This window comes from Corythoichthys intestinalis, chromosome 21 (assembly GCF_030265065.1).
Source record: "Corythoichthys intestinalis isolate RoL2023-P3 chromosome 21, ASM3026506v1, whole genome shotgun sequence".
NCBI lineage: Eukaryota > Metazoa > Chordata > Actinopteri > Syngnathiformes > Syngnathidae > Corythoichthys > Corythoichthys intestinalis.
In genome coordinates, this window is record NC_080415.1 from 14,963,924 (window position 1) to 14,978,518 (window position 14,595).

The window sequence follows — 14,595 nt, forward strand, 5'->3', positions numbered from 1 at the left end:
TGAGTCCCGAGGGACAGATATAGTTGACGGACACAGGAAGTCTGTGTTGTGTTACGTTTGTTATGGTCCGAGTTGCGGAGCTGCAATAAACATCGACTCAAATGAGTTCAAGAGACTAAATTCTGTGCTTTATGAAGAGTGAAAAAAACAGAATTTAACACAGACGAAATCATTCGGCCGATCAGAGTGAAGTATTACTGAAACAAAATGGGGACGTCACGTACCGTAATGGTCGGCAACGGATCGCCGCATACGTTTCTTCAACACAATATGGCCGTGTCAATAAAAAAATCGTTTTATATATATATATAATATATATATTTCTATCTCCATCAGTGTACCCGTGTATAATGCGCACCATGATTTTGGAGAAAAAAAAGTGCGCGTTATATTCGGGAAATTACGGTAAATGGAATTGGTGACATAATTTGCCTAATGACACTTAATGACATCTGTCCTAAGCATTCATTAATGCCCATGATACTGTCATGTTGTAATAATGACGGTCTTTTGGCAGTCTTATAACGCCGCTGTCAAAGAGAGTTACCTATTAACCCTAATAAATCTACAAATAAGCCGCACTGGACTATAAGCCGCAGGATTCTAAATGAGGGGGAAAAAAGTAGCGACTTATAGTCCGAAAATTATGGTAGTTAAAATGCAGCTGGACAAAAAAGGGTTTTAAGTTTAAGGTTTCATGTAGATGCTACATCACTATCAGTAGCGTTACAAAGTAGTCATTACTTTCCCAACCTTTTTTAATTAGTGTTCTCATTAGCTTATCTTTGCTGTGGGCCTTTACTTTCGATTCGTCAACTCAGCAAAATTCCTAAGGGTTTGTATTTTCTGTGTCAGCAGAATGGCCTCAACGCACTGCACTTGGCCTCAAAGGAGGGTCATGTGGAAGTGGTCGCCGAGCTCCTCCAGCAGGGCGCCAACGTGGATGCCGCCACCAAGGTGTGTGTTGAAATCACACACACCATACATAGATTAAACATTAATCATATTTAATATGAAAAAGACTTGCTCCAACATTTCCAGATATTGTTTTCATGCTTTATTTTTTTTCCTGTAACAGAAGGGCAACACCGCGCTGCACATCGCCTCCCTGGCTGGCCAGATGGAAGTGGTGAAGGAGTTGGTAACGCACAATGCCAACATCAATGCACAGTCGCAGGTACAAATGGGGGTTAAAACATACTAAAAGTGTAGTTGCATTGTTTTTGTCAAAAGAAATGTGACACATATTTATCATGTTGAATCAGGGTTTCCACAGCGCCGTTTGACCCACATTCGTACATATGAACTAGGGGTGGGAAAACTTTGGCTCGACAGTACAGTGAAGGAATAGAAATTAGGGATGCCGTTTAAAAAAAAAAAAAAAAAAATAGCTAAAATACATACAGGTAGTCCCCGGGTTATGACGTACCCGACTTTTGTAATGCATGCTTTTATTTTGGTGCAGGTAGGAATTCCACACGTGAGTAAGAGCGCATGTACACACGAAGAAGAACGTTTTTGTGCACATGAAGAAGAGCGCAAGCACACACACACGAGGAAGAGCGTATTTGCTCCCAAGAAGTCGCGCAGCCGAGTGAGAAAGAGGGGGGGAAATTACAGCTGCAAGCCAGCGCCCACAGTTGTTGCTTGTGAAGCATTCACAGAGTATATAACATCTTTTGTACTGTTTATTGTGCGTTTTGAATTGTGGTTGAATACTTGGAAGGAGTTTATGTGATTGTTTTTGATGATGTGTGGACGCTAACTGATACATGCTAATCGTTTGTGTGGATTGTTATTGCTCTATCAGCAGCTAGTTAGAAATATAAAACAAAATAAAAATATATTTGAATAGCTGTTATTGAAGATGAAACTGATTCAATTTCATTTTTATTTTCATTCTGCAAGGGTTGATGTCATGAGCAGCTGAATAAAGTCAGCAAAACACACGGACGTCTGACATCGGCATTTCAGAGTTTATCTCGCTGTCTAGCTAGGACTTAACTCCAACGTCCTGGAGAGGACAGAATAATTCTGTATGATACATGTCAATGGATAGTTATTTTGAAATTTAGGGTTTCGTAAAGGGTTAATTACGACTTATGCGAAAATTCAGGTTACGGCGCCAACGTAGGAATGGAACTCGTTCGTAACCTGGGGACTACCTGTAATCTTGTTTTTGATACAGATCACTGAAGGTAGATCTGAACCGTTGACAATTGATTTAACTATAATGAACGAACTGAATAATAAATACAATAAAATAGTTTTGTGTGAATTGCAGTTTGCCCACCCAGAATTGGTTCATTAAATGTTTTTGTTTTTGTTAATGTAAATATACATTACTTAGACCCCCTCTGAGATTAAAAAATATATATATATGTGTCAGCTGTGTTGGCATGGCAACTGCACGGATGCCATTGTTGTGATGGAGGGTCTGTGGGACGCTAGCCACGAGTACATTAGGATGGCCTTTAAAGTTTTGATTGCTGAAGTTTTAATAGAATGTACTGTATGTAGCTATTACGATACGCTATGATGAGCACGTACTCACACACTTGTGTTATCAGGGGAAAGCTATGTCGAGAGGTGACAGTAATGTCCATGGAGAGTGTTTGTGACAGTGTGCAGTGAATGAAATGTGGCCACTGTGTTTTATTATTGAACCTGTGAGCTTTAAATGCACACTTATTGACGTGATGTAACAAATCAGTCGCATCTTTTGTTTTGTTTTTATTTCCAGAATGGCTTCACGCCACTGTACATGGCAGCGCAGGAAAATCACCTTGACGTTGTCCATTTCCTGCTGGAGAACGGATCCAGTCAGAGCATTGCCACAGAGGTGAAAGTCGAATGTATACACACACAAATTATAAAATAGTCGAGGCAAAGTTGATTAATTAAGGCTCAACTGGTACATAAATTGTACGTTGTCCAATTTTAAGCAATTCTTAAAAAGAAGTACAATAAACAACATGACAACAATTTTTAAAGGGGTAGCTTTGGATTTTTGGATTTCTATACAAATATGTATATATACAGTGCCTTGCAAAAGTATTCGGCCCCCTTGAACCTTGCAACTTTTCGCCACATTTTAGGCTTCAAACATAAAGATATAAAATTTTAATTTTTTTGTCAAGAATCAACAACAAGTGGGACACAATCGTGAAGTGGAACAAAATTTATTGGATAATTTAAACTTTTTTAACAAATAAAAAACTGAAAAGTAGGGCGTGCAATATTATTCGGCCCCCTTGCGTTAATACTTTGTAGCGCCACCTTTTGCTCCAATTACAGCTGCAAGTCGCTTGGGGTATGTTTCTATCAGTTTTGCACATCGAGAGACTGACATTCTTGCCCATTCTTTCTTGCAAAACAGCTCGAGCTCAGTGAGGTTGGATGGAGAGTGTTTGTGAACAGCAGTCTTCAGCTCTTTCCACAGATTCTCGATTGGATTCAGGTCTGGACTTTGACTTGGCCATTCTAACTTCGAACTATTCCATTGTAGATTTGGCTTTATGTTTTGGATCATTGTCCTGTTGGAAGATAAATCTCCGTCCCAGTCTCAGGTCTTGTGCAGATACCAACAGGTTTTCTTCCAGAATGTTCCTGTATTTGGTTGCATCCATCTTCCCGTCAATTTTAACCATCTTCCCTGTCCCTGCTGAAGAAAAGCAGGCCCAAACCATGATGCTGCCACCACCATGTTTGACAGTGGGGATGGTGTGTTCAGGGTGATGAGCTGTGTTGCTTTTACGCCAAACATGTCGTTTTGCATTGTGGCCAAAAAGTTCAATTTTGGTTTCATCTGACCAGAGCACCTTCTTCCACATGTTTGGTGTGTCTCCCAGGTGGCTTGTGGCAAACTTTAAACGAGACTTTTTATGGATGTCTTTGAGAAATGGCTTTCTTCTTGCCACTCTTCCATAAAGGCCAGATTTGTGCAGTGTACGACTGATTGTTGTCCTATGGACAGACTCTCCCACCTCAGCTGTAGATCTCTGCAGTTCATCCAGAGTGATCATGGGCCTCATGGCTGCATCTCTGATCAGTTTTCTCCTTGTTTGAGAAGAAAATTTGGAAGGACGGCCGGGTCTTGGTAGATTTGCAGTGGTCTGATGCTCCTTTCATTTCAATATGATGGCTTGCACAGTGCTCCTTGAGATGTTTAAAGCTTGGGAAATCTTTTTGTATCCAAATCCGGCTTTAAACTTCTCCACAACAGTATCTCGGACCTGCCTGGTGTGTTCCTTGGTTTTCATAATGCTCTCTGCACTTTAAACAGAACCCTGAGACTATCACAGAGCAGGTGCATTTATACGGAGACTTGATTACACACAGGTGGATTCTATTTATCATCATCGGTCATTTAGGACAACATTGGATCATTCAGAGATCCTCACTGAACTTCTGGAGTGAGTTTGCTGCACTGAAAGTAAAGGGGCCGAATAATATTGCACGCCCCACTTTTCAATTTTTTATTTGTTAAAAAAGTTTAAATTATCCAATAAATGTTGTTCCACTTCACGATTGTGTCCCACTTGTTGTTGATTCTTGACAAAAAAATTAAATTTCATATCTTTGTTTGAAGCCTGAAATGTGGCGAAAGGTTGCAAGATTCAAGGGGGCCGAATACTTTTGCAAGGCACTGTATGTGTGTGGTGTGTATACATATGTATATATGGACCGTAGACTCCACCATCAGTTGACAAGACTGCTCCCACAGACATTGCGCCACGCCTTCCCATGGGGCCGACCCAGGCACCGCATTTGGCTTTCAATGTGATAAACTCAAACAAACGCTGCGTTCTAACGCCAGATTTTGGTGGAAATAGGACAAAGGTTTTACTGCATAGAAGCAGGCAGGAGTGTCTCAAGAGTGATTTGGTCGAAGATTCAAAGTAATTATTATATTAAGTAGCACCATGCATGCACTTTGAAAAGTTGTGAAAAAAATCAATGGATAAAATTAGTGTAACTTTGGCTTGAAATATTTACGTAAAATAAACGATGACTGCCTATTTTTTTGCTTTTAACCAAGAATGTATACTGTTTTACGTTCATATCTATAGAAATTTCCGCGATTTAAGCATTTATTTACAAGAATTTTCAACTTAAAAAGCTCTTTGTTTTGTGACGGCTGCCATTTTGGATTTTGTATCTCTACACAACAGCGGAATTCACCCTAGATAAATTGTGATTATATATAGAGAAATTCAAATTTTGCTTTCATTGAGTAAGATTAAAATGATTCTGCATGCTTTCCTTAAGTACTAAGTTTCTGATATGAAAATTGAGCGATTTATTAGCTGTTGAAAACTTGCACTGAATAAAATAAAAAATTTAAGTTGCTATTTCGGGGAAAAAACTTTTATACTTGTTAAATATTGCTATTGATCCTGAAAATATAGGTGATTATCTCTGCATTTGGTGATTTTTGTGCATCTCGCGTAAAAGTTGAGAATTTTATAGCCATTTTAAAGAGCATACGACACCAGAAAAAAAGTCTTAAATGGCATTATTATGTGAATTAGAATCATATTTTGAGACGATTCGACTATATACAACAATTTAGCAAAGCGCAGATGACGAGAAATTAGTCTTTTAATCTGCCGGTTAGCCACGCCTACAATTATAGGGCTTTAGCGTCCCCAACAGGTGGATGACGTCAGCGGTAGACTAGGCTCATCGGTTTTACTATTCAGCCCATTGAGGGGGAATTGTTCAGAACGAGGAAAACGCGACGAAGACAGCTGCAAAATGTCATTGTTTCAGTCTCTCTACTACCAATATTTTTACAGGATATTCTTTTTATCCAAGTATTTTTCCCCAATAGCTATATAAATGGCTTGAGAAGGACCAGTCAGCCCATCGAGGGGGAACTATTCACAATGAGGAAAACGCGACGAAGAGAGCGGCAAAATGTCATTGTTTCTGTCTCTTTACTTCAATATTTTTACAGGATATTCTTTTTACCCAAGTACTTTCCCCAATTGCTAAATAAATGGCATGGTCATGACAAATAACAATCTTGTGCTAACTGGAATATAAAATAATAAAAATCCATTTATTCAAGACGACATGGCAAAATTACTCCATAATGGTCAAAACAGTCGACTTTACCTTTACTGTCACACCTCCCGAACGATATTTTATGACACCTAAATCGGACATATGTCATTTCCCTTCCCCGGCTTCGGAGAATGTAAACAGACCAGAAGGAGCAACAGCTAGCCGACATGCTAACCCGAACCGAGGGATGTTTCAAAGTCTTCGAAGTGGAAAATCACACATAACTAGCCTGGATTATTTGACATGACGACCCGGTTGTCGAGTTTCTTTGCGGATCGGCAAACCGCCCGGCGGAGAGCAATTTACAGTTCGTTCGCTGAAGGAGGGTGGCTGGAATTGTAGTGCAGCTAACGTGCTAACAGCTAACTGCTAATGGGCATGAGGACAGCTTTTTACATGCCTATCAATGATCAAACGTAAGTAGTCCTTTATTTAAAGGAATTTTATAGTGTTTACTTTGTAATCACTGTATTCGTATTTGACATAATACAAAACAAGATATTTACTCACTTCCTTGTAAGTCCAATGGTCCCACAGTAAATATCCACGGTGAATGGGAACCTTTTGAAACTCCAAAAAGGCGCATACGCCTCTCCCGCATACAGAATGATTTTTCTGCAGCCGTTTGGCTGGCGTGATGCAAAAAATAAAAGTATTAATCCGCAAAATCAGCTGAATCCTTCGTCCTCATACACAACAGTACACTGTAGCATGAAGAGGACGTCTTCTACCGTACACGTCACAGCGCCCTCCTCCTCAATGCGAGACCGAAGCCGGAAGTCACTCATTTTCCTGGCGCGGGATTCAAAAAACTAAATAAATATAGCGATCGCTTCCACACACATCCAAGCGATCCATATCATTCAGGAGCATAAAATACCGCGTGTATTATGAAATAAACATGCTTTTTCGTGTCACAAGCACTTTAAGTTTTGTTGTATAAAAATAATTGGGATTTCATTAGGGAACGACTTTGAAGTTTTTTATGTCGCTGCTCATGGAGACTCACATATGCCGAAGGGAGGTGCCTGTTTTTGTTTTAGGTTGCTCGCGGCTTTCGTTTTGAAAATATTTGAATTTTAAGTTTTTGAAAATAGGCCCCCTACGGATCGGCCCCAAGCACCGTGTCCCATCAACTGATAGTCTGTGTCTATGTATGGACTTCAAAAGCAAAAAAAAAAAACCTCTAATTAATTGTAAAATACTAGCAGCTGTGGTTTCCAGAATTATACTGTTATATACAGTATATTTATATAATATACAAATCTTGTATTTCCTCAAATAACTGTAAAATGTACATACTCTATCTTTAACCAGCCTGATGGTGGCGACGTCACAGTGCTCCCTTTCTTTTCTCCCTTTTCCACTCGACTGGTTGTTTGGGCAGCTTGGGTTCCTACTCTAGCTACTAGTTAGTGTGAAGTTGAACGCAAGCTGTCACTATGGCAGTCAGGTGTGCTAACTACTGAGCCAAAAGCACAGTCTATATTTTCGCCTGTCAGTACATTCTTTCAAGCTCACAGGGAGTCATGTCTTCACAATCTTCTACGCACTCATCCCTTCCACCAACTCGTCTGCTGTAGCTCAGTAGTTAGCATGTTTGACTGCCAAAATGACAGTGTGAGTTTGAATGCCAACTGGAGCAGGGAAACAATGAGAAAAGGAGAGACGTGATGTCAAGACTGGTCACATGTCAATTAAAATATAGCAATGTTAGCTAGGGGTGGGAACCTCTGGAAAGAAAATCAACAGTAAAATTGCTGGTTACCAAAGCACTATACAGTTTTATCTTACTTTTTTTTTTTTTTACAGTATCGGGGTTCCTGCGGCGTCATATAAAGTGTTGAAAGCATTGAATTTATGAATTTGGAAATGACAACTTAAAAAGTCTTGAAAAAGTCTTGAATTTTCATATCTGGGTGTTAAAATTTATGATGTATGTAACTTCTCTGTGTGTCATTAGTCATTTTGATTGTATAACGTAGTCTAAATTACTTAAACGGGGCGGAGGAGCCAATCATTGAGAACGCAACGCAGCCCGGGTCAAAATCCCGTCCCGCAGGATTCCCGCGTGAATCTCGACAAGATGTCATCCTCTACACTACACATATGTTTTTTACACCTAGCCATACATTTCATATTAGACATAGGGGAAATGTAAATTCAACGAAGCGGAGTTGAGTAAACAATCCTTTCGCCTTTGACTCAAACCAGTGGATAGCAGTGTGTTTCAGGCTTTTTGCATCGTATGCAAAAAAAAAAAAAAAAAAATTCAGCTGGGTACAATGGGATGAAGGCGCTAGAGTCCACGCACTTTACCTCCACGACAGTAAAGAAACAAACTCCCTCCATTGCTAGCGATTTTCAATCTGCCTGTTTAAACCAGCAAGCTGCTAATTTAAGAGAAGCAACAGCAGCTAACACTAGCCAGCTAGCTGCTAGTGCTGCAGCCCCCCTGCATCCCAGCCCAGCTAAGATTGCTAGTGGATTTGCGAGAGCGGATCTGCGCACATCGTTTGGGTCCACAACAACCATGAAAGCAGAGGTGTTATGGACTCTGCACACTGTAGCTAAACACAATTCCTACAATGGCAGTGAGTAACCAATTGAGTATGCTGCATTCTTAATATAAATTAACACAAGTTCACAGATTTTGTTTTTGTTTGTCGATATGGCTGTGAAATAGGTATTAGGTTTTTTAAAAATGGTCTTAATTAGGTCTTAAAAAGTCTTAAGTTTAACTTGAGGAAACTTGTAGGAACCCTGAGTATGTACTGTAAATATATAGACTAAGTAGTCTTCCTTTTTCTTTTAAATAAACTGCCATCTTGTCTTGGCCAATCACATTCCTCTGCCTTTTTCCTCAGGATGGCTTTACACCGCTGGCGGTGGCGCTGCAGCAGGGCCACGACCAGGTCGTGTCGCTGCTCCTGGAAAACGACACCAAGGGCAAGGTGCGCCTCCCGGCGCTACACATCGCCGCCAGGAAGGATGACACTAAGGCCGCCGCCCTTCTTCTGCAGAGCGACCACAACGCAGACGTGGAATCCAAGGTGAGCGTACGGAGGGCGCTACATTAATAAAAGCCGTTGACGTTAGCATCTGATCATGAGCCGGCAAAATTGTGGCGTCCCTTTTTGAGTCATTTCATGGAGTACGTACCCATCGTGCAGCTTGGTGCCGCCATGGTGTCACTGTTGTCGTGGTACTCTAACCACCTTCCATTCTTTCTCGCCCCGTCCCCTTTGACCTTCTGTTTCTAGATGATGGTGAATAGAACAACAGAGGTACATGCATTCTCTTCCTCTCCCCTCTTCATCCTCTTTCTTCTTTTACACGGTCACCATCGCAAAGCCTTCAGGCTGCTAGCATGAACACTAAATGCTAGAATGAAAGCTTTGCTAACTCAGCTTTTGTGCACCTGAAGTCTGCACCTCATTTACACCGCGTGGATGTTCTTGTTGTCGTTTATTTTTTGTTTCATCGAAAACCAAACATCAAAATTCATCAAAATTTTCCTTACCAATTTTTTGAAAAGGCGAATAACTTTCAAGATTTAAAGTAACTATTGCTTTTTGGGGATTTGTCCCCTCTTATTTCTTATTTTTTCAATGGTTAACTTGCATCATCTTCCACATTAATTTTTTTGTTACAGTATGATACTACTTATAATAGACTTCTTACAGCGGGTTCATATTTTTTTCATCCTGTGAAAAACAATGTGAAACTGATTCCACTCATGTTGTCCGTTTACATGTAGGAATCAAACTCACAAGTCACACTTTTGAACAATAGTCAATTGTGGGGTAATAAAAGCAGACGTGGGTAGAGTAGCCAAATATTTTACTCGATTAAGAGTAGCGTTACTTCAAAATTATTACTCAAAGAAAAGTAAAAGTAGTCATTCAAAAAATGTACTCAAGTACAAGTAACAAAGTATTTGGAGGTAAGAATACTCACATAATGGGTAACATTGTGAGTAACTGCTTACGATCTTTGATTTTTTTTTTTTGGGTTTGTTTTTTAAACAGTATTTTTTTTTCTCAGGCAAAGTTATCTACATGAACTGTTATTATTAAAAGAAGAATACTATAGCCTACTCCATAACCACATAAAGCCAAAAAATACAAAAAATGTCGAGAGGACAAAAATACAGAAATGAAGCATCATTTTTCCAAAGAGCATGAGTGCCCTCTAGTGGAGAAAACATATTTCCTAATATGAAACTAAAAGGATCCTAGCTCCGGTTGTCCGTGGTCAATGGATGCCAAATGGGAGAGAGGTTCGAATCCACATTTTCGAGTCATGTTGACGTCAGCACTCTGTCAAATACAGTGATCCCTCACTACTTCCCACTTCAAACTTCCCGTCATCAGTCCATCGTAGATTTTTTTTCAATTAAAAAAAAAAAAAAAAAAAAAAAGTAAAATACAGATGAGCTGTCCAGAGACGATCGTGCTGTCTCACATTAACTCCCTCCCTCCATCTCCCTGCTCTTTGTTCGTCAGAGAGTGAACTGGAGTTGCTTATTAAAGTAAACAATGATTGACAGATGGTTAAGCTTTGATCTTGCTGGAGACTCGACCTTCAAAGCACTTCATGCGTCAATCATTATTTAAGTTGTTAAACGGTTGCTGTGGCAACTCATTGTGTGTAAGTGAGCAGCTGGAGCGGATTTGAGTGAATACTCAATGAAGCATTTAATAAAGACAACTATTTTTTTTTTTTTTCAATGGCTTGGGCGGCTTTCTTTTCTTGTTTAAAAACAATTCTGCGGGACAGTAACATGTTTAAAACTTATCATAATTATTACAGTTAAAGTGCTTGAAAACCCTTTATCAAAATATATATGGCGGAAAACACTCAGGTGACTTGAAGTTCCGCTCTGAGACCCCCAATTTGGCCAAATTTCAAAATTGTCCGATATGCATGTGTGATACATCATTGAAAAGCTTAAAATCTCAATTTTCTGGGGGAAGAAAAAAATTTGAACAGGCGGGCATTTAAAAAAAATAAAAAATTAAACAGCAAAACCCTAACTGGAGGCGAGAGCACGCGAGAGCAGAATTAAAGACGCCACGATTTTAATGAGATATTATCACGTACCTACCTTGTTTCGATCCAAAAACTCCATGTAGCATGTATCACCAAGTGTCAAGACACAGTTGTGAATGGCCACAGCCAGATTTTTGGGGGATTTTATGGGTGAAACATGGTGATATAACAAGGAACGCGATGCAGAAATCGCAGACAACAAGGAGTGGTTGAGATTTTCTTTTTCATGTAGTTACCCTTTTAAACGTTATGTTTCAATTTTCCTTTGTTTGGATCGATTATTTACCATTTTACATATCGGGGAAAATGCAACAGTAACAAAAAAAATACAATTAAGTGATAGTTATGAGGCAGATATCCGTGACTTTTTTACAGACGCCAAATTTTTCATTGTGACGTCATTTGTTTAAAAGTTTAAAATATTCGAGTGAATATTTTTTTAAAGTTTTCTTCTTTTTAAACTATATATTAGACATCAATTAATGATTCTAAGCTAAAAATGACAGACATTTTGAATAATAAATATAGTTACTTACCTTCTTTTTATGGCTAGGTTGAAACAAGCGGTTGCACGACGTCTGTAAACAGGGGTTTTCAGGGTAAAATGGACAAATTAAAAATAGTTCGGGGGCTTCATGCGCCATGAATCTGCTAAGGCAGCATATAAACATTTTGTTCTATCAAATACAACAGTTGTTTTGGCTTAAAATACAGCTGTTTCTTTTAAAGAGGAGTGCAAGAACAGAAACTGCTTTTTCAGTCTTGTCTGTGTTTTCCGCCATACACATAAGTTTTTTTTTACTATACTTTGGGGAAAAAGGGAACAAAAACATGTCTTACATGTATCTCTTTCCAATGATAGATCTGATTAAATACATTAAACAATTTTTTGGGAGCGGGGGCGGGAGCGGGGGGTTCGCTACTTGGCGGTTTTTCACTTATTGTGTTCTGGTCCCCATTAACCGCGAAAAACGAGGGATCACTTTACTTCATATTTCACGGTGGTTCAAAGACACCATGTGATTGAACAGGTCGGTGTGATCATAGAACAGCAAGCTTGAGTCTGATTGGTATAATTGAGTCATGTGATTATTGTTGCGATTTCTCATTGGTGAAACCGGTAGCGCCACTGTTGGCGTCTCTGGCAAAAAAAAAAAATACTTTTTTAAAATCTAATATGTAGCTAAAAAAAAAAAAAGGAAAAATATAACAACTAGTGTAGCCCAAAGTAGCGGGGTAAGAGTAGCGTTGCTTCTTCGCAAATCTACTCAAGCAAAAGTAAAAAGTATGGCTTAGTAAAACTACTCTTACTAGAAATACTGTCCTGAAAAACTTCTGGATTTTGTTGTTGTACAGTATAGGTTTTGATACTTGATCCATTTTTGTTGTGGTGATGCCTGCACTGTAAAGAATCCTATTTAAGCTGTTGTTTTCTTTTATGTCGATTTACAGTAGTTGTTTTAAATAGCATGCTCTCCTGCATGTGTTAAGCTTTGATTAAATATTTCTTGTACATTCTGCTGTTTGCAACAACTAAAGACAAAGACTGCTATTATATTTTTGTGTTTGCATGCCATTCATTTGAAAGCAGCCGATGCACTTTTTTCTCAAAGTCACTTGTCTCAAAGTTTGCTGCAGCTTTGCCTCCCATCGTGTTTTGCTCTTGCATTAAAGCCCTTCTTGTCATCTCCTTTTTAACGTTTCCATTTTTTTGTGTGTATCTTACACCTCAGAGTGGCTTCACGCCTCTCCACATCGCTGCTCACTACGGCAACATCAACGTGGCCACACTGCTGCTCAACAGAGGCGCTGCTGTCGACTTCAAGGCTCGGGTTAGTGTGTGTTTGTACACGTGTGTGAAACACAAAATATGCACCGGCTGTCCTTGTCACTCTTCTGAAGGACACACGTCAGTTGATAAGTGTGTTCAGAAATAGAGAATTGAGAGAAAAGGAAATGGTATCATTTAAAATGGGTCACAACAATGTCACATATCCTAAAATGTTTCGCTACTGCTACTGTCATTACCATCGATGTGCCAGTTATTGAGAAAATGGAAACATAGTCTTAAGTTCTGAGCAGCGGATAACAAATCAAGTTACACTTCAAGGCTAATGTTGCTAACATATAGAGGATAACGTTTTCATAGACCAAGCCATAAACTTCATAATGTATTGACGGGACACGGAGCGCGGGGCCGATAAATAGGGGGCCTGCATTGTTGGTGAGGCCGTCAAAGCTGACCGAGTGGAATCACAGGCAAACAGCTTTTTTTGTTGAAATTTCTTGTGAATAAATGCTTAAATTCCCGAATTCTTTATAGATATGGACGTAAAACAGTCTCAATTCTTGGTTTAAAGCAACAACAGAAAAAAACGTGCATTTAGCATTTATTTTACATTAATATTTCGAAGTACAATGCTAGTCTGTTAGTGAATGTACCTAGCGGCCGCCTTATGTAAACAGAGCATTTCAGGTGAAAATTCTTGTGAATAAATGATTAAATCTCCGAATTCTTTATGGATATGGACGTAAAACAGTCTCGATTCCTGGTTAAAAGCAAAAGAAAAAATGTGCAGTTAGCATTTATTTTACGTAAATATTGCGAACTATGATGCCAATGCAGTAGCGGCTAATTTCTCCTAATTTTGATTTTTCCTAATTTTGATTTTTTTTTTCACAACGTTTCAAAATGGATACATGGTACGAAAAATATAAAATTACCTTGTATCCTCGAACAAATCACTCCTGAGACAATCCTGCCTGTTTGTATGTGGTATAGCTTTTGTACTTTTGCAACAGAAATCCGGCGTTAGATCGCTGCGTGCGTGTTTGTGAATAGCGCCTCTTGATGTGGCTCCCTACTTAAATGTGAGGCGCAGTGCATGACTGATCTGACCAATCAATACCATTATGAAGTCTATAACCAAGCTATTTTGTCTAGCCCTGATTGTTTGTCTTCAATCATTAGTAGATATTTGGTGATTTTATAATGAAAACATAAAAAAGCAATTCACTGGCGAGTGGCAACCATGTACGTTACCAAAAAGTTAGCTGGGAGAGTCTCCAGCTCCCTCAACCCTAATAAGGACAAGCGCTGGAGAAGATGTATGGATGTTTTGTTACAGTATATTTTCCTTTGCCTCCAGAATGACATCACACCGCTGCACGTGGCCTCCAAGCGTGGGAACGGTAACATGGTACGCCTCCTGGTGGAGCGAGGGGCCAAGATAGACGCACGGACCAAGGTCTGTAAACACATAATTTAATGCTAATTTGTCACTACACAATGTTGTTTTTGGCAATCATTTTAATTTTCTACTTTTGACTGTGTTCGTTTTAGTCAACGAAATCTCAGACAAATTTCGTCTTGTTGTAGTCGACAATTCTCAAAATGTTTTCGTCTATAAACTTCAAAAGTTTTAGTCCATGAATAAATTAAAAGATTTCCAACAATTTCGAATAAAC

At 39.2% G+C, this 14,595-nt stretch overlaps 1 protein-coding gene across 10 annotated transcripts in view; it reads left to right on the forward strand.

The window, feature by feature from the left end:
• Positions 1–14,595, forward strand: part of LOC130909316 (ankyrin-3-like) — a 127,200-nt gene that overhangs the window by 25,412 nt on the left and 87,193 nt on the right. For 6 of the 10 annotated variants that reach the window (XM_057825612.1, XM_057825607.1, XM_057825609.1 and 3 more), the window contains exons 3-9: positions 859–957; positions 1,079–1,177; positions 2,744–2,842; positions 8,940–9,125; positions 9,336–9,359; positions 12,861–12,959; positions 14,277–14,375. In XM_057825612.1, the coding sequence (XP_057681595.1) occupies positions 859–957; positions 1,079–1,177; positions 2,744–2,842; positions 8,940–9,125; positions 9,336–9,359; positions 12,861–12,959; positions 14,277–14,375 (705 nt within the window). The remainder of the gene's footprint in view (positions 1–858; positions 958–1,078; positions 1,178–2,743; positions 2,843–8,939; positions 9,126–9,335; positions 9,360–12,860; positions 12,960–14,276; positions 14,376–14,595) is intronic. The other 4 variants (XM_057825608.1, XM_057825610.1, XM_057825617.1 and 1 more) reach the window with 1 other exon arrangement.